The 20,470-nt window shown below is 37.7% G+C and overlaps 1 protein-coding gene across 5 annotated transcripts in view; it reads right to left on the reverse strand.

The window, feature by feature from the left end:
- Nucleotides 1-20,470, reverse strand: part of MAST4 (microtubule associated serine/threonine kinase family member 4) — a 414,954-nt gene that overhangs the window by 127,492 nt on the left and 266,992 nt on the right. The window contains exon 1 of one of the 5 annotated variants that reach the window (XM_054032195.1): nucleotides 19,803-20,127. The exons of the other annotated variants lie outside the window; for them this stretch is intronic. Within the exon in view, the coding sequence (XP_053888170.1) occupies nucleotides 19,803-19,894 (92 nt within the window). The 5' untranslated portion in view covers nucleotides 19,895-20,127. Of the gene's footprint in view, nucleotides 1-19,802; nucleotides 20,128-20,470 lie in introns of those variants that run through there. 5 annotated transcript variants of the gene reach the window in all.

Genomic DNA, 20,470 nt, shown 5'->3' on the forward strand with positions numbered 1-20,470 from the left:
AATTGATAGTGTTAAGTTTGCAAATGAATTGTAGCTCAGCGGTTTCTCTTTGAAGTTTGTTTTTGAAGATTTTTGGTAAAGTATGGTTACTTTTAAATCTGTTATTGAGTGTCCAGGGAGACTGAAGTGTTCTCCTACTGGCTTTTGTATGTTACTATTCCTGATGTCTGATTCGTGTCCATTTAACCTTTTACATAAAGACTGTCCGGTTCGGCCAATGTACATGGCAGAGGGGCATTGCTGGCACATGATGGCATATATTACATTAGTAGATGTGCAAGTGAATGAGACTCTGATGGTGTGGCTGGGTCCTATGATGGTGTCGCTAGAGTAGATATGGGGACAGAGAAGGCAATGGGGTTTGTTACAGGAATTGGTTCCTGGGTTAGTGTTTCTGTGGTGTGGTATGTAGTTGCTGGTGAGTATTTGCTTCAGGTTGGGTGGCTGCCTGTAAGCGAGCATTGGCCTGCCTCCCAAAGCTTGTGAGAGTGGGGGATGATCTTTGCATCGCCTCCCAGTGAGAAAGATTTCAGTATGTTGAATGCTTTCTAACTGGCTCCCTGAGCATACCTGGAGACTATCATCATGCATGGTCCCTGAATACCAATCCTAGCAAGACAAGTGGGCATCTTTCATTTGAAAGATCATCAGGCCAAACTAAAATTCCAGATATTGTGAGATGGTAAAGCCCTTGAGCATTATGAACATTTGCTCTATCTCTGGGTTACATTAGAGCACATCAAGAAGCTGAAAAAGAAAGTAAACGTCAGGAACTGTGTGTTCCAGAAATTGACCAATGCAAAATGGGAAGCTGACCCCAAAACACTGAGCAACCAGGCTCGCCTTGTGTTACTCAGCTGATGAATACTATGCCCCAATATGGTCACGCTTGAGCCATGCCCACAATATTGATACTGAACTTAATCAATTCTGTAGGATTGTCACAAGAATTTTGACTCCCACATTGTTACTATGCTACCTTGTGGAAACTGCATCACTATCAGTGAGGCGGGATGCCTTCGATAGAAAGGAAAGACAGAACAGGTGCATTCCACCATCCAAGAGGCCAATGTCCAGAAAAACTTTGCCTTTGAAAATTCCTTACCCCAAAATACCACTGTGGAAGGCCACAGCGTAACAAAGGGGTGAGAAATTCAAATGATCCTAGAGAATCTGGATCCTTCAGAACAATTTCCCCCAGGCACTGACTTCAAGTGGAAATACTGGTGTATTTTCAATCGACCAAGAGCTGGTGTCATAACTATAAAGGGAAGGGTAACAGCTCTCCTGTGTACAGTACTATAAAATCCCTCCTGGCCAGAGACTCCAAAATCCTTTTCCCTGAAAAGGGTTAAGAAGCTCAGGTAACCTGGCTGACACCTGACCCAAAGGACCAATAAGGGGACAAGATACTTTCAAATCTTGGGGGGGGGGGGGGGGGGGGGGGAAGAAGACTTTTGTTTGTGCTCTTTGTTTGGGAAGTTGTTCGCTCTTGGGACTGAGAGGGACCAGACATCAATCCAGGTTCTCCAAATCTTTCTGAACAAGTCTCTCATATTTCAAACTTGTAAGTAAACAGCCAAGCAAGGCGTGTTAGTTTATCTTTGTTTTCTCAACTTGTAAATGTACCTTTTGCTAGAGTGTTTATCTCCTCTGAGCTCTTTAAGTTTGATTACCCTGTAAAGTTATTTTTCCATCCTGATTTTACAGAGAGGATTTTTACCTTTTTCTTTAATTAAAAGCCTTCTTTTTAAGAACCTGATTGATTTTTCCTTGTTTTTAGATCCAAGGGGGTTGGATCTTGATCCACCAGGAGTTGGTGGGAGGAAGGATGGTTAATTTCTCCTTGTTTTAAGATCCAAGGGGTTTGGATCTTGATCCACCAGGAGTAGGTGGGAGAAAGGAGGGGGGATGGTTAATTTCTCCTTGTTTTAAGATCCAAGGGGTTTGGATCTGTTGTCACAAGGGAATTGGTGGAGAGTCTCTCAAGGCTACCCAGGGAAGGGAATTAGCTTTGGGATGGTGGCAGCGGACCAAATCTAAGCTGGTAGTTAAGCTTAGAAGTTTTCATGCAGGCCCCCACATTTGTACCCTAAAGTTCAAAGTGGGGAAGCAGCCTTGACAGCTGGGGTGGAAGACTGGTGACAATATAACCAAGTGGAAGCAAGGAATGATCCCAAATGTGAATGTGAGAGCCTAGACAAAACACTTGAACACTGCCCCCTGTCAACATCCTATACTCCGAAGGAACTTTTAAAATAAGTAACACCACCAGGTGTTGGCTGCAGTTTTGGAGTAACAAGGTATGATCAACTGCATTCAGCCCACAGTCCACATTTGTACATAGGTCTGAGATAGAGGAATGATAGCAAAATCATTTTCTCTGATAAACCATTGAATTTTATAATAAGGAAAGTGTGGACATATTTCCTGGAATTCATCATTTATGATGACTGTAGAAATTACCATTACTCATAAAAACAGTCTTGCCCACTGAAGATGAAAATTAATCAATACTACGAAGCAAACACTAAAAACTTATTTTATCATAACCATATTCTCACATATCATCTCCACTATACAAATCCATAACCAAACATCCTCCTCCAAACAGTTTCTTTCTTTCTTTCTTTCAAAACAGTCTCATGACACATGTGTGTAATGATAGGGTAAGGTTCAGAAGAGAAGGACACTTTCACACTAATCTATATGTCAGAGGAGTGATTCATTTAAAAGTGAACGATAGGTATTTCAATCTCGTTTGAAAAAATTACAGTGATCTGACTAGAACTAGGGAGGGAAATGTGTCTAAAGAACTTTGATTTACAATTATTTTGCTTCACTATTACTAGCATAAACTACCCTGATACATGGAAATTACGTAGAGAAAATAAAAGATGTTGATTGATAAAAAAAAAAAAAAAAAGACATTCAACATCATTATATTGGCATTCAACAGATCAAATTACCTCTTGCAATTTGGTGGAGTAACAACAATGTAATCTGAGAACAGTCCCTTACTTACGAAATGTTCTAGCTGATTTCACACAAGTTAACTATTTTAATACTGGCAGGAATATATCAAGGTTTAGTACTGAAAATTGCTTTATTTGTGTACATTGTTCATATGACTTCAGAAAAAAATGGAGATTAACTAATGGGATGTGTATTTTGGTTAATTCTTCCTTAATTTTCCTTCATTCTTTCTTAAACTTTCTAGTCAATTCAAAATGAGTAGCACAGTTCAAGCACAATAACTTAGTACTTAAAGATTACAGTGCATGTTTATATTTTCTTAATTATATCAGCAGCAATTATGTTAAGACTGCTGAAGCATCCCATACATTTCAGTGACCTCTGCTTCTTATTTGGCGGAAGTAAGGGTAGTGAGACAAGCTCAGCAGCTAGCACAAAAGCAGCAGTAGAAAGCAAAAATGATAGTTTGGAAAATACATGCATTCGATAGATAGATAGATAGATAGATAGATAGATAGATAGATAGATAGATAGATAGATAGATAGATAGTCATTTTGCAGTACCCTGGTAAACCTTTCCAGTAACTAAAAGCTCATAGTGAAGAGAGTGATCCAGCCTGTTTGGTATTCAGGCTAAGAAGATAGTTATTGAAAAGTTTTAGTGTTTTCCATTCCAGATCTTTAAAACAAAGTCACTTTAGAAAATATTGTTTTTATAACCTCTTTAAATCCAAATTAGCCAATTGTTTAATATATAATAAGTTAATTATTAATCATTCCTTCAGAAGGACAAATGCTGGTCTTCCTGTTCACTAATGTCTAGTTAACTACCTCCCACTGCCATGTACATTGGCCAAATCAGACAGTCTCTATGCAAAGAATAAATGGACACAAATCAGACGTCAAGAATTATAACATTCAAAAACCAGTCGGAGAACACTTCAACCTCCCTGGTCACTCAATTACAGACCTAAAAGTCGCAATTCTTCAACAAAAAAAACTTCATAAACAGACTCCAATGAGTAACTGCAGAACTGGACACCATTAAATTAGACTTGAATAAAGACTGGGAGTGGATGGATCATTACACAAAGTAAAAACTATTTCCCCAGCTAATTTTTCCCCTACTGTTACTCACCCCTTCTTGTCAACTGTTTGAAATGGGCCATCCTGATTATCACTACAAAAGTTTTTTTTCTCCTGCTGATAATAGCCCACCTTAATTGATTAGTCTCGTTAGAGTTGGTATGGCAACACCCATTTTTTCATGTTCTCTGTGTATATACACCTTCCTACTGTATTTTCCACTGCATGCATCCGATGAAGTGGGTTTTAGCCCACGAAAGCTTATGCCCAAATAAATTAGTTAGTCTCTAAGGTGCCACAAGTATTCCTCATCCTTTCCACTACATCTAGTCATTCTAAGAAAGTGGAAGTATGTCATCATTTAGTGGCGAAGAGGAGATATGGATACTGTTGTAGTGTATAAAACTACACCTCATATCCTTTACCAGTCTAGCTCTAATCGTCCCGATGCCTACAGCCATGCCACCCTAAGCTGTGATCTCATCACATCTCAAACTAAGCAGAGTTAGGTTAATTGTAGGTGCTGGAAGAAATTACGATGATTCCTTCTGAGTCCGTACTAAACCAACACCCCAGCATGGTGGTTCTGGGCACAGTGTTACCTTTTCCAGAGGAACTTAAAACTGAGTTATTAACTATGTGAGGCAACTAAAGAGCTCATAGCTCTTTTGTAAGAGTAAGGGTAGCTAAAGGTGTACTTTCAAAAACTTGAGAAATTTAAATGTCCATAACTTTAAAACAATTGAACCTATTTTCTTCAAACTTGGGTCGATTTTGTAAGGTTCATCGATCTCTAGAAACAAAACATAGTCAAGAAAAATAAGGGCTTCTCTACACAGAGGCTTAGTGCATGGCTAGCCATGGTGTGAATATACAGCGCACAAAGTTGCCATATGGATCCTGTGGAAGGTATACTTTATGTGCAGCAGGCTTGTGCTCTGTAGATTTACACCCTCTGTTGCCATGTAGACACGCCCTAAAGTCAGTAGTATTAAAAAAAAGTTATAAATATTTGATGTCAGCAAACCCTAGGAGTATCTTAACTTACTCTATAACAGTGTTTAAGTTACTAAAAGCATATCTTGTCATGCCAATAAAATTACTGAAATTGAAATATTCAGACCTATACATTGTTTATATTAATATAAATATTAAAATCTTATAGTTATAAACCAATCAGTGGTTAATAAAATACAATTAGGCTGTTTTGAGTTTAGATTGAATCTAATAGTTAATGTATATAATTGCAAAGTATTACTTAAGTTTCTTGTAGACATTAAATCAATAAATCTTAAAACAGCTCTAAGTAGGTTAGTACTGACAACTCCTTCTCCCTTTGTACATTTCGGTAAACCGAAGCAGAGAAGTTCACTGATTTGTGAAGGCCTACAGAGTCTGTCAGAGCCAGGTTTAGAACTCAAGAATTCATTCTCATTCCTGTACTGAAAGCACTGGCTCACAACTCTCTCAGTTTACAAATATATTTGTAAAGAATATGAGAGAAAAAAGATCAAACACATCTTAAGTACAGCTATTGTTACTCAAAGTCACAGCAAGGGGCTTCAATCTTATTTCACACACAAATCAAATCAACAAACTAAAAATGCATTATATATTTTATACAACCAGTTCCAAGCTTTGGTAGCAGCTAACCTGCTATGTGTATTATCAGCGATGTACATTTTATATTAAAAACAGAACAGAATGAGAAGGAAATACTACACACTTTCATTTACTTTTTCTATGAACCTTAAAAAAAAAATAGAAAATATATTGTAAACTGGAGAGTTAATGAATTCATAAGCAATTATTTGAAGCTATGAAGTATTCCTCACATCCTAAACTGCAAAAAGCTTAATATATGAAGATTCAAGGATATAGTTTTTAGAAGCTCTTTAATGTTTTTTTTTTTTTTAAATTAATGGAGATATCCTATCTCCTAGAATTGGAAGGGACCTTGAAAGGTCATCGAGTCCAACCCCCGGCCTTCACTAGCAGGACCAAGTACTGATTTTTGCCCCAGATCCCTAAGTGGCCCCCTCAAGGATTGAACTGACAACTCTGGGTTTATCAGGTCAATGTTCAAACCACTGAGTTATCCCTCCCCACAAATGTTAATACACCAGCATTTATGCCAAGCACTCTGATCATGCTATATATTTTACCTGAAATTTTAAGTGATGGTTAGACTTCTTTGTTATTGTTAGAAACTGGACCACGTTAATTTCAGGTTTATACAGGGCTATATTCAGATTGCAGAAACTTTGCAAAATTGAATCAGCTCAATTTTGTTTTGAGACCCCCAAGGAATCTCTCTCTCTCTGCTGTAGGAAGGGCTGCTGGCAAATCAGTAAGTAGCACTCTTTCTTCTCTCTCAGCAATGGAACCACTGGCTCAACATGTTAGGAGGCACAAAACTAAGGTATAGTACTATTCTCATTTTGTATTTATATTGAACCTATAGGCCAATCTGGTCAGGGCCTCCTGATGCTAGCCACTGTACAAAGTTATTGTAAATGCCACCCCTGCCACCCAGAGCTTACAATCTAAAACCCAAGGCATGATAGGTGGATAAGACATGTTGGGTGGGGAAGATATTGCAACAAAAAAACCATGTATGCACAATCCGCCACTCACTTAGTCAATCATCAGACTGGAGTTTTCCATATGCTTCATGGCAGAAGAGAGTTTTCATAAGTGATAAGGATAAGCTAGAGGCTTCACAGATTTTGACTGGGAGTTTGCAGTTGTGCCTTTACCTATGTTTGGAAAGTATTTAATACTGGGGGCATTAACCAATGTATGGAGCACTGAACTGAGGCTTGAGACTTGCGTTCAATTTCCCACTCAACCACAGACTTCCTCTGTAACCCTTGGCAAATCATCTAATCTACCGTGTGCCTCATTTTGCCATCTCTAAAAATGGACATGGTACTTTCCACTTCACATGGGAGTTGTGAAGATAAATGGCTTAATAAATGTAGAAATCAGTAATTATTGATAAATATGAGGTGCTCTGATACTGTGCTGATGAAGACCTTAATAATGTAAAAAAGAAGTCTTGACCACTTCTCATCATTCAAATACCTATGGCACCTTTCATAAACAGAGGTGCAAATCCTAGTGTCTAGGCCAAACTCCCTGCTGTGACACAGACATCATCTGTGTTTTTAAACAAATTTCTTAACCTCTCATGTCAGCTTTTATCTGTAAAATGAGGCTAGTCCTTATTTTATGTCCTAAAATGGGAGTAATTATTTATAAATGTTCTTAAGGATGTGCTCCACGCTGTGGGAAATTGAAGAGAACATCATGTGAAGTGCCTCCCCTTCCATTTACAAATATATAACATCCTTTTCACAACTATGGCAGTGGCATACATGGAGAAGTAACATTACAAACGTTTAAGTGCATTAAAGATGGCTTAAAGTGTTTTATCTTTTTTGAAGAAGCTGATCACACTGTACTTTCGTTTTTCATGTTGTCTACCAGACCCATCTGCTTTCATCCTTTCTTTCCTCCAAACCCCTTCTTTGCAATGAAGAGCCTGGATATATGTAGTAAAAGATGTGTACAAGGAGAAGAATCAGATCTCTGTAGACAACCAGTAAGTCCTCTGTAGGCCACAACCTGGGAACTGCTTATTAATCTCTAAGTACTCACAGGCTGTTGCAAGGATTAATTAACATTGGTAAAATAATTTGAGGCACCATATAACTGCAATATAATATTGTAATAGAGTGGTAACTATGGTAAATAGTATGTGTCTGTACAACAGCTAGCACAAGGAGGTTCTGGTCTGGGACTGGGGTTCCGAGGTACTACCGCAATATAAATAATAAATAGTAAAAAACTGCAATACTAAAATAGGACCCTATGTAGTTCAAAAACTGACAACCATTCTAATATTCTATGAATATGTTCATCCCATATTGAACAGGAGCCATACCTCCTTAACCATTCACCACAAAACAGAACTGTTAAATAATAACAGGTGTCAACAGAAATCTAGGGTACATGTTTGCGACATCTTTTAAGCTTTTCTTAAAACTTGCAGAAGATTAACATTCCAAACTAATTTTAAAAGTCCAAATTAATAAATAACCAGTTACGCTAGTATAATGTTGAATTATTCTGTGGCCTGTTTCATGCAGGAGGTCAAACTATATGATAATAATGGTCCCTTTTTGCTCAATAAATCATGAATATATGTAAGGAGACATGCAATGATTATGAACTATTGACCCATAAATGAAGTTGCATTGCTTATGTCCAATCTAAATACTTACATAGTAATTTGCATATTTAGTTTGTAATTTAATATATTACATATATTTCCTAAAAATTTTGAACAGTATTATAGGTTAGCAACAAATGTTTTATGTATCAAGGTCTTGCGGTGGACGCATCTGAGGGGGGGAGGAAATGGGGAAATATTTTCCTCCACAAATCAATCCCTACTATTTGTAACTTCATTTAATAACAGTTTTATGCCTGGTGAGACAGCATAGAAGATATCAGAGACAACAGGGCAGGAAGGGAAAAAACAAGAGGAAGTATATTTTTTAAAAGAATCTGGGCTTCTTGTTAGTCACAAGTCAGAGATGGGAAGCAGATGCCTCCAGATAAAAGAGTTCAGCAATCAGAAAGTGGCAGGCACATTAGAGCAGAAGTAAAATCATCTTGCCTACGGTAAAGAGGAAAAGTGAGCATGATGCTTATTTTCAAAACTTGTCTCCCACTTTCTACGGGATGGGAAGGAGGGTAGAGGAGACACAGTATCACTTTGAATCCTGATAGTTACCTTTTGTGCATGTGTTTTTGAATATTTAGGCATGAGTCTTCCAAATCACAACCAAAACCAGACATAGCTATCCAACCTGTTTGACTACCTTTTCTTCTACTACTGGAAATGCATGTGTTCACGCAGCAGTTAGTTATTCATGGAAAGTCCCTGCAAATAAACACATATGCTAAGTATGTCTAGCACCACTAAAAAAGCACATCTGACAAATGGATAAACTAACTGCATTTTGTTACTTAGCACTGAAACAGTTAGTGTTAGTAATATTAATTTATTAAGATTTCTCAACTAACTACACTGTCAAGGTGCAAGAGGCTTGTTCACACGGTCATTTCAGTTTTGCTACATGTAGAACAAATAACCCCTGCATTGGTTTACATTGTGAAGACTATCGTGGCAACAAGTTCAGATAAACACAGCAATACTAGTGGTAAGACCCACAACCCTGAATTATGATTATCTCTGATCAGTTTTATTATTAGCAATAATAGTGATAAAAGGATTTCATTTTGTTCTCAGATAAAAATGAAGTTAAGAGAAGTACGATGATTAAATTACTTCTGTTTTACCAGGGATTTTTTATTATTAACAATGTATATTCTAACATATCAAAAACAAATAAGGAATATCAATATTATTTTTGTGTAAAAACCTATTGGGAAATCTTCAGTAATTTATCACGCAGAAGAAAATTGAAAAACCTATAAAAAGTTTATATTACTGTATGTCTTCAAAAATTGGACAGGTCTCACAGTAAGAGTCAATCATTTAAGGAAAAATTCTGTGCCCTGACCAACACCTTTTATTGAAATGAAGGAGTTGCTCATGCCTGATGGCAAAATTTGGCTTTAAGAATTCTTCTCATTGTTAAAGCACTGCTTTAGTTTTTTAATGGCTAAGTGGCATACATTTGTTTTGTGCAAAGCTGAAAGCAGCTAAACCCTAATTTTATAAGCATATTTGTTTTCACGGGAGGAAAATAAAAAGAGAAAGATCTGGTTAGCTCCACCCACCTCCAGATGAAGTCGACTGTACAGAATTAACTGACCTGGTTGTAAATGATCAAATAACCAAGCAAGTCTGTAGGTGCTCATCTCTGATGAGCTCTGACCTCAAGCAATCACAGGTGCATGTGATCTTGGACATTTTTGTTGAAAATAATTATAAACTGATTTGTTAAAGAACAGAATATGTCCAAAAACATAAGGTAACAGATTTATTCAATACTCTGCTTATACTAATGTATAAATAAAACGTTTTTTTCTAGTTCTTTCTATCCAAGGGTGAAGGTGATCCGGTACGGCCTGCTGGTACCGGCCCATATGCAGCCCATGTTAAAGCACTGCCGCGGCAGCACTTTAACATCCCTGCCCCTTTTGCCGCACTCCCAAGCTGCCGACAGCGGGGTGAGGGGGGCAAAAGGGCAGCTGCCCCGGGGCCAGCAATTTAAAAGGGCCCGGGAGTCCTGGCTGCTACCATTCTACCTTTTAAATCGCCACCAGAGCCCCGGGCGGCGGGGGCCAGGCAGCATGGATGGGCTGGCTGGGGGAGGCTGACCCCTGAGGCTCCACCCCTTCCACCCAAGGCCTGGCCCCCATACTAGTAAGAATTTATTATTTCTTTCACTCCTGTTTCTATCCATTCCTATGAAGTAGTATCTCAGGACAAGAAATCATGACTGTCCACCAAAAAATTAAGAGCAAACACCATCAAGATAAAAAGAAGAACAGGAGTACTTGTGGGCTGTAGTCCACGAAAGCTTATGCTCTAATAAATTTGTTAGTCTCTAAGGTGCCACAAGTACTCCTGTTCTTCTTTTTGCGGATACAGACTAACACGGCTGCTACTCTGAAACCATCAAGATAGGATATCAGGGTGAAATCCAACCATTTAAAAAAAAAATTACTTAAAGTAGTTTGAAGAACCACACCCACTCCCAAATCTTCATTATAATTTGTATAGTTTTAATTAGAGCTGGTAAAAAAAATTACTTTTGTTTTTAAAACACAAAAAGGACAAATTCCTGTTTTTAAAAAAAATTCCCCATCTCCCTCGCTTGCTTTGTGAAAGATCCATATACACAGTAGGGGAAACAAACTAAGGTTCTAAACCTGCAACCTGTTCCACATGGGCAAACCCTTTGTGCCCGTGTGGAGACAACTGACTATACTGGCACTTTGCACATTTACTTGTGCCAAGTAAATGGCAGGGTTGGGGCCCAGATTATTAGATGGGAATCTGATTATACACAAAATACTGTTAAATGCACTAAGTAGCAAAATGGGGAAAACCACAGTGAAAAATGCATCCCCTCTCTAACATGATAGGTACAGAAATCATTAGTATTACTTGTAACCATCACAGGAAAAAACAAATCAAAGTGATTTTTTGTGTGTGTCCCTTTAAGATGGTCTCCAAACAAAATTAAGATTCACACAGACCTTATTGCAGTTAAAAGAAATCTGTAATGTAACTCTACTCTTCCCCTTCCTCTTCAAGAAGAATGATCAATTTATATAGTATTTCACCATGTAAGACTGGTCTCAATTTGAGGTTAGCCAAGCACATATGAGAGAAATCTAAACATTCTGGGCTCAAATATTGTAAAATGTCCAAGTTGTAAAGGAACAAATGTACTTTTCCCTGTGGTGCACAGGAGAACTGCTGCAGTTTGGGACAGAGTATAAACTTCATTTTCTCTCTTCCTCCCCTTGCATTCTAGGAGACAGATAAGATGTTCCCAGAAAAAATTGGAAGTAGCAGGAATTTGGGAATTTTGTAAAGGCTAGAAGCAGCAGAAAAATCCCTGTATAGATCAAACCTACCCTAGAAAAAATACCTTCTCCAAAGGGTTTGAGGTACTTCACTATTCATATCCATTCATGGCTGGATGTGTCTTTGAATGGAGCTTGTGTTGTATAAATTATTTTCTTCTGATTCTCAACTTACATTCAGCTTCTCAGTGGATACACTTCTGGATTACGCAACTATTGTTATGTACACATTCAAGACAATGCATGGATTTCAATAACAGTGAACATGGGTCACACCCTCCTTCCCCTCATCCTCGCAACACAAAAGTTGACATTTATCACAACCCCTTGAAAACAAACTGTAAAAATGCCCAAACAGATTCAATTACAAATAATGTTTTTAGAGTCAGATAGGCAGATGTGGTTTTTATTCACGCGAACAAAAGCAAGAAATTAATTATTTGTTTTACAGCCAACTTATTATCTTGAGCTCATGGAAATAAATGCTGTTTAAGCTTCAGAGTATACTCAGATAATCAAACGAGGATGGGGGAGAGGCTATATACATTTTGATTAAAATAAATAAATATTTCAATATGCAGCACTTAATTTTAATATTTGCTTCAGCAGCTAAGCATCCTATTTCTTCATTAATTTCTTGATTTTATTCACGTGAATCTATACTAGGCCTACCTTGAAATCTGCCTACCATTAAGACAGAAACAGTAAGTTTTTTTTAATTGCTAAAGCAAATACTTATAAATTAAATAATATCTTTTAATATCTGTGAGTTCTCTGTAGCCTAAAAGCCTCAGAAGATTAGGTATAATTTTTAGTAGCCCCATTAAATAACAACAGATTCAGGTCATGTAATAATTAGCCATTTTCCTCCCAACAGGTACTGCATTATTTGACCTCATCTTAAATATATTATGAAGAAAAGAAAATCCATTAGTGGGTAACCTTTTAAGGAATTTTCTGTTAACTGGCTTTGAAATCAAATGCACTAGCCAAATGAGAGAGATCAACAACAGACCATTACATGTTAAAACATTTACATAATTAGTACATATACAAAGGCAGGATAAGGAATTTGCATCACTTTCAACTTTCTAATAAACTGAGCATCCCAGTACTTCATGGGAACAACAGATTCTACTAATAATTATAATCTTTTGGGAACAATAGACCATGACAATTTCCCTTAATTCATAAACAATTATTTAGAGAAGACTACTATTAACTTAAAGAAAGAGGGAAAAAACGGATGTATTCACACTGGCACCAGCCCAATATTTCTGCACTTATCTGTCAGTAGCAGGGATACTTGCAGTGTGTAGTTTTGAAGCATCTCTATTGGGCAGATCAATCTGGGAATTGCTCTGGTTTTACTGTACTTTTGAGATATGTTTATAGTTAGAGGGAATAGTGCCCAAAGAGTTTCAACTTGCTACCATTCAATTTGTACTGGCTCACTGTTTGAGAATTGTAAACAGAACCACAAAATTGACCTATTTAATACTGCCCTGAAAGCGTTGCCCTCCCCTTACTTTTATTCAAATTGAAGAAGAAATATTCTACTACAGGTTTCAGAGCAGCAGCCGTGTTAGTCTGTATCCGCAAAAAGAACAGGAGTACTTGTGGCACCTTAGAGACTAACAAATTTATTAGAGCATAAGCTTTCGTGGACTACAGCCCACTCTATATGCAGCTGAAGAAGTGGGCTGTAGTCCACGAAAGCTTATGCTCTAATAAATTTGTTAGTCTCTAAGGTGCCACAAGTACTCCTGTTCTTTATTCTACTACAGCAGATCTAAACAATAATGTATATTAATGCTAACTAAACTCAAGTCTAAAATACCAAGAAGAATAAATCTGTATTACTAGAACAACAGGTTGGCACATTAATACCGTGTGATAAGATTATTCTGTCTCCTTCAGAAAACACAAAGTGCTGTACCTGAGTAAATTTCTTATTTATCCTGGGTACATTTCAAGAAATTTAATTGCTTGTATAACATACTATGAAAAGGCTCATATAATGGAGTAAACACAAAGCACAGGAGCCTGGACTCATTTTAATACATTAGTAGTTAAAACATTTATTTTATTTAATGTCTTAAATATTGTAACCAATACCCTCAATATAAGATTTTATTGGGAAAAAAAGCCATAGGATCTTGCTTAAATGAACATCCAAGAACTTGCATTGAGATTGGGTAGCCAAATTCATTGCTTTTACTGAACAGGGAAAAATACCAAGGCATGACTAAGCCTAGCCCATTGCTTTGACCTTTTGACATCTTCTTTGCATCCCTCCACTGGCTCCCCCTTCTCTATCGTATTAAACATAAGCTACTGGTCTTCACTTTCAAGGCTCTTTGCAACCTATCCCCACCCTACTGATCAGCTCTCATTCTCTACCAACATATCAACATCCACCTCCAATCAGCCCACAATGCCAGCCTCCATTACCACTTGTAAAATTTTCAATCAAGCACCTTTATGCTTTCTCCCATGCCATCCCTCACATTGGGGAGAAGCTCCCTATAAACATCTGCAAAGCGTCCTCATTATCCTTCTTCAAATCTCTCTTTAAAACTTGTCTTTACCATGATGTCTACAAAAATCTTGACAAAGGATAGGCTGATGGTGTGTGATAAGATCACTGCCTATCATGTTGACTCCTGGCACTCCTCGTGTGTTGTCTCTTGTCTTATACCTAGATTTTAAGCTCTTTGGGTAGGGACCGTCACTTATTCTGTGTTTATTCTGTGTTTGTACAGCACCTAGCACCATGACTTGGGCCCTTACGTGCTATGATAAGGAATTGCTTTCTTAAGAAATTAATACAAATAAGAAAGGAGAAAGGAGAGAAAGAAGTTGTATTCAACCTATTAAATAGTTTACCTCATAAAAGCAGCATGACACCTTTTTGTTTAATATACTCAGTCAAAGCTGTTTAATCTAAATTGGTGTGCAATATCTTCTGTTATTCTGATAATCTATTAACAAATAAATAGAATTGTTCTGAAGTCTAATAACTAGCAAAACTATTTCTATGTAAAAACAGTATATTAATTAAATCAAAGTGCTACCATACTGACAGTACTTAATAGATTCATATAGCTTGTTTGAAGACAAGGAACTTATGACTAAAACGCATGTCAGAGTCAGGAGATCTAGGTTTACATTCCCATCTCTGCCAAAGACTTACCTTGGGCAAGTCCATGAATCAGTTTGAGGGCCCATAAAATGAAAGACTCATCTACCCACCATAACTTTTCATAAAAATTTGATTTCCTGCAGTGGAAGTTGCAACAGAAGAGCTTTACCAAACTTCCACCTATCCTGCTCCTGCTTTTTCCCTCCCAGCTGATTCACAGAAAGATCTATGGGTCAAATCCTGAGATCTTGACTCAGTTCTCACTCAGACAATGGAAGTAAGTACCAAGTAAAAACCTCAGATTTGGCCACATTAATCCTAGCACACTGGTGGAAGGAAAGAAACAACAAGGAAGGAAAGATAGTTCATCATGGATGTACTGGGTATTGCCAACATTTAGACTGTCTGGGAACCTGAAAATAAACTAATTGCTTGAGGGGGGGAAACAGGGTTCACCAAAATAAATCACCCAGAATAAAGAAAACAAGATCCTCTCTCTCGGATTGTGAACACTGGATAAGTAAGAAATTCCCCCTTAACACTTTACTGTGAATGGAAGGAAACACATTTAGCAGGCTATGTTAGCACACTCTTCTTAAGTATACACAGCAATGGGACCATTAGTTTAACAGATCACCATTTAAGAAAACATATCCCTTGTCAGTGTGCTTGTGTAAGCTTAAATAGCATGCACAAGTCTATTTCTCACTCCCTTAGTTCTAGCATAATTATCTTCTCTCTATGCCTGTCCAGTAGCTATTAATGTAATAAGCATACAGAGGGTCTCTCTCTGTATGTGTAAGGTTTAACGTGAATATCTAGAAAGCTTAGACTAAAGGGAAAACTCTCCTAATTACTATGAATACACCCACAGTAAACAGTAATTCTTTAGCTATTTTTTAATTGACACAGTACTATGTAATATGACTAAAATAACTAAAATTGGGGCAATGGCAGATCCAACCACCACATATAGCACGTCCCTCAGCCCGCACCGCTTTCAGCAGCTCCCATTGGCTTGGAGCAGTGAACCGCAGCCAGTCAGAGCCGCGATCGGCCGGACCTGCGGACGCGGCAGGTAAACAAACCAGCCCAGCCCGCCAGGGGCTTTCCCTACACAAGCAGCATCCCAAGTTTGGGAAACACTGATCTAGAACATCCCTGACAGGTGTTTGTACAACCTGCTCTTAAAAATCCCCACTGATGGAGATTCTACAACCACCCTAAGCAATTTATTTCAGTGCTTAACCACTCTGACAGTTAGGAAGCTTTTCCTAATGTCCAACCTAAACCACACAGTTGGACCCACTCAAACTGACAACTCATGAGTTCAAAAGGTTTGTTCAGTATCCACCAGGAAACATACTATTTCCAATCCCAGTAAAATCTCAGACCTGGGTGACAGCTACTTACACTTTTCTGAAACTTATTATTGGAAATAAAAAAAATATTAATTAGAAAAAGAACTGAAATTAGAGTTGTTAGATTACATAACTGATCACCTGATGGCATATTGTATCCCATATTAGTAAAGTCTCTTCAATATCACACTGCTCTGTTCATACAGAAAAAATAAAACCAATATGTAATATTAATCAATGTTCATCCAAAATAGGGCAATGGATTATTAGGTGATTACTTATAACCCTGTGTTTTAGAATAAAGGGGTCCTGACCCAACAGAAGATTGTTCATTCATCAAGCACATCTATGGTGCTAAATACAAATATTAAAACGGTGACATATGAAGTCTGGTTCTAATGTTGTAAAAGTGATGTTTTGTGATCCATGTTTAGTGACTCTCAATAGCGTGTATATCATAGCTGTTCAGTTTACAAGTAGAGGGTTCTGTAACTGCCAGCCCTGAAAACCCACCATGAGACATGAAAGGCATACTGGGGTATTTCTTGCTCATGCTTCATTACCAGCAATAAAGCTGCTACAATTGGAATTCAGTTATCAAGTCTGTTGATGATGCATGAGTCATAATAAAATCCAGCCCATTCTCCCTTAGGTGTCATGATTCTGCAGGGATAAAAGGAGTAAACAACAGTAAAAACTTATTTTAGTCACTCAAGTCAGCAGAAAGACAGATCATCTTTTGGATAAGAAATTTTTACTCTGTTCATGTCTGCACTTTGAGCAGCTATGCTGAATATTGCAATCCCCCACCCTCCCTCAAGAGGGAGATGGGCTATCCCTGCCTCTTTGTGTCTCTGAGGCTCAGGGAAGGGAAAGAAATTCCTAGGCTAAGTGACTTCATAGGAAAAAAAATCTTTAGCATGTGTTAGAGAAGAATCCCCATAAACTCTGAGAACCAGGAGAAGAGGAATGGGTTCTGGGCCCTCTTCTTATCTCCAACCAGACAGAAGGATGACAAAGAGAATGAACCCTTCCACCTTTCCCACACACACCCAAACTAAGCAGATAGCATGGAGTGGAGGCGACAGAAGAGACAAGAGATCATCAAGGTAGCCCCAACCAAACACCAAGACTGGTATCCCCATTTCTGAAAGAGGCCCCAAATCCAAACGTGGGTGAATGCCAATTTGAGACAACCTTGAATTTCCCTTAAGTTTCCATGAAGAATGAACGTTTGCCTGTACTTCAGTTAGAAGGTGTTTCACTGGCAACTCTAACATCTAAATAAATCAGTTCAGTTTCAATTGCTATGGGTAGAACTGCGCCAAACTCACTGTTATTGGTTCCCACACTTTCAATTAACCACTGCCAGCAGGTTCATTTCACAAGCCCTTCAAGTTTGGTTGTATTCTTGGGTTTCTCCAAAACTTCCATCATTCACTGTAAAACTGGAAAATTTTTGTCATCTGGTTCTTCAGCCAAGACCCAGTTTTCCCTGGGCAGGTCCAAAGTCCCAATTTTACCCACAGCAGTCTTCTAGGAGAGGGGTAGCCCAATGGCCTTCACCTCATTGCCCTCCCCTCTCTTCAGATAGTATCTGAATAGCCTGCTCCTTTTGTCATGAGCCTGTGAATTAGAGGCCAGGTACAATAGGGCCTCTGCCCCCAGATCCAGCCATTTACTTCTGTGTATCGAATCCCCTTTCTGCAGCAGAACTGGGAGATGTTCCTCCATCCCAGCTATTGCCACCTTTCTGGTCCTTGCTTCACTCTGAACTATATCACCTATGCCAGGAAGATACTGGGTATACTTGTGCAGGGAAAGGGAGCAGGTCTGCCTTGCTGGACCACTTAAAACACAGTCTGGAAACAGAAGATTTACTGAAGAGTTCTCGGAGGTGCCACAAAATGATAGAATTAGTTGGAATAGAGGAGGGGGAAGATCTTATACATCTTGCTTTGGGTTTTTAACTGAAAGTTTTACATGGTTCTACAGTAAGACACTATGTAAATACACAGAGGCAGACTGTGCACCTTGCAATACACAGAATATTTTATTATTCAGTTAGCATTTAAAGTGGGGGGGGGGATATTCTTAAAGTATTGCTTTCGAAGTTCTTTCAAAATGTATATACAGATCTAGAATCATGTAAATTTAGAGATAAAACAAAGTACAGCAAGAATTTAGAATTAAGGGCTGGCTCACAGATCTATTATAACTGTGCTCTCATTTGGCAGAAAGTCTAACAGGTTCCTCCTTGATCTGCTTCACAGCAGAACACTTCATAAAAGGTATTTTTAGGTCTGCATGAAAGTGCAAGACCTACTTGAGTTAGTAGAGTGAGGAAGAGCTGAACAATCTCTGAAGCTTTATATATATATATATATATATATATATATATGGCCTATTTGTATCAGGAAAGTGCAAATATGATACCTGTGCATTCAGTTGGTCGTATTTATTAGTTAAAATAATTTTTAGAAGAGGAATAAGAAAACATTTTATAAGTAATCTAGCATGTACTGGGCCAGACACAAATATATATAGAGGGGGGGGGGAGGAGGGAACAATTGTGCATTGACAAGGAAATAGGCCAGATGATTTAATAGTTCTTTTCTATCTCAAATTTCTGTGATATAATAGAGACCTTTTTCTTTTGTAAAATATGTCAGTGTATGAATACTTAAAGTTTATGAACAGATCTGCTAAGCCTGTTTCCTGTTTTCTTTGTGTTACTCTTACAGATAGCAAGACAGAGAGGAAGCAATATCTAAAGAAGATTTAAACTTACACACACACACACACACACACACACACAGTAGTGAAAATATGTAAAGAAAATATTTCACTGATAAAAACTAACTACATTTAGAACAGCAGCAATGATGTGACTCAAAGTGACAAGACTGGGAGTTGAACAGAGATAGTCATAAACCTCTATAAACAATTCTTACTCAGTGTGACAGAGACATACCAGACTTTAGAGCAGTAGGTACCCCCCTAACACATCCTAAAGTCTCAGCATAGCTTCAGATTGCCAGTTTTTTGTTGATATGTGGCACAATCTTTAACTTTACTTAAAATTTGCTTTTTTCTAGTCAACGTTTACTTTTGTCAAAAATGAAAAGGCCATTACTGTATTACTAAATGTCAGCTAACCAGTTAAAAAAAAAAAAAAAAAAAGGCACAGTTACACAAACCTGTCTCTTAAAGAGTACAGTATGAAATAGGCTATCTATATAGAGTACATGTACTCCAGATAAAGGTTAAATATTTGATAAACAGCTGAAACAGTATAAAAAGAAAGAAACTGAAGTAAAAGAGTATGTTGGGGAGGGAAAGTAATAAATAGTATTCAACAAAAGAACAAAAAACAACACGGACTCAAAGGTACAGAACCTTACTTTAAGATACGTAAATCCAAGCAGCTGCAAATACCAAATAACCTACGGTTTTGTAAAAGCGGACAACAATGAAACCAGGAAGTACTGGAGAGTATTTTAAATTAGAGAGATTTACATATACTCTTAAGTAAATTCAACAACTATGTTTGGTAAACACAGTATTTAAGTCCTTTACAGTGTGGAGAGATAAGAGACAAAACCTTCAGAACAAAATTACATGTAACCACAGGAAAACTTGGAAAGGATTTTTACCTTTGTGTGCGACGTAGCCTGTTTCCACTCCTCAAATGAGGCAAGGTATAGTTTGAGAGGACAGTCCAAATATTTGGATCAGACATATCCATTCCCTTCTTTTCAGTTCACTAAAAGTTCAAAGACATGATACCAAAAAAGAAAAAAAAAATCCCTAATTATCTGATCACTCACTGCAAAAATGTGTTAACATTAACTCTGATCGCAAGAGAAACTTTTTAGGGTTGCTGAGAAGCAGTGCCCTGTTGGGTTATCTAATTATTATACAACTGCTTCCCCAAAGAGTCAGTAAATTTTTCCTCTCTAACATGGGCACTGTCTGGCTATAAACAATAATTACAATAGTTTAGCCCCATGTTCTGCTGAAAATGCTGTCTCTGTGTGTGATTCAGCCCAAGGTACTTTGTCATCTGTTTGGCAGATACCATTCGGATCTACCCAGAGGGGGAGTAGCACATTTTATACTTTCAGCACGTCCCTTTATTTATATTATTTTAAAAAATAAATTGTCTGGTTTACAAACATAAAAGGAAAATAGAAAGTAAATGTATTATTGGTAAGAATAATACAAATATTTTGAAAAAGAAAAATTCCATTCACTTCCTTCCACCCTCACAAATAGTTTTAGAAATAAGATAATCTTTGAGAGTCTTTTCCAAGACTTAAAC

The sequence above is a fragment of the Malaclemys terrapin genome, chromosome 6 (genome assembly GCF_027887155.1).
Source record: "Malaclemys terrapin pileata isolate rMalTer1 chromosome 6, rMalTer1.hap1, whole genome shotgun sequence".
Taxonomy (NCBI): Eukaryota; Metazoa; Chordata; order Testudines; family Emydidae; genus Malaclemys; species Malaclemys terrapin.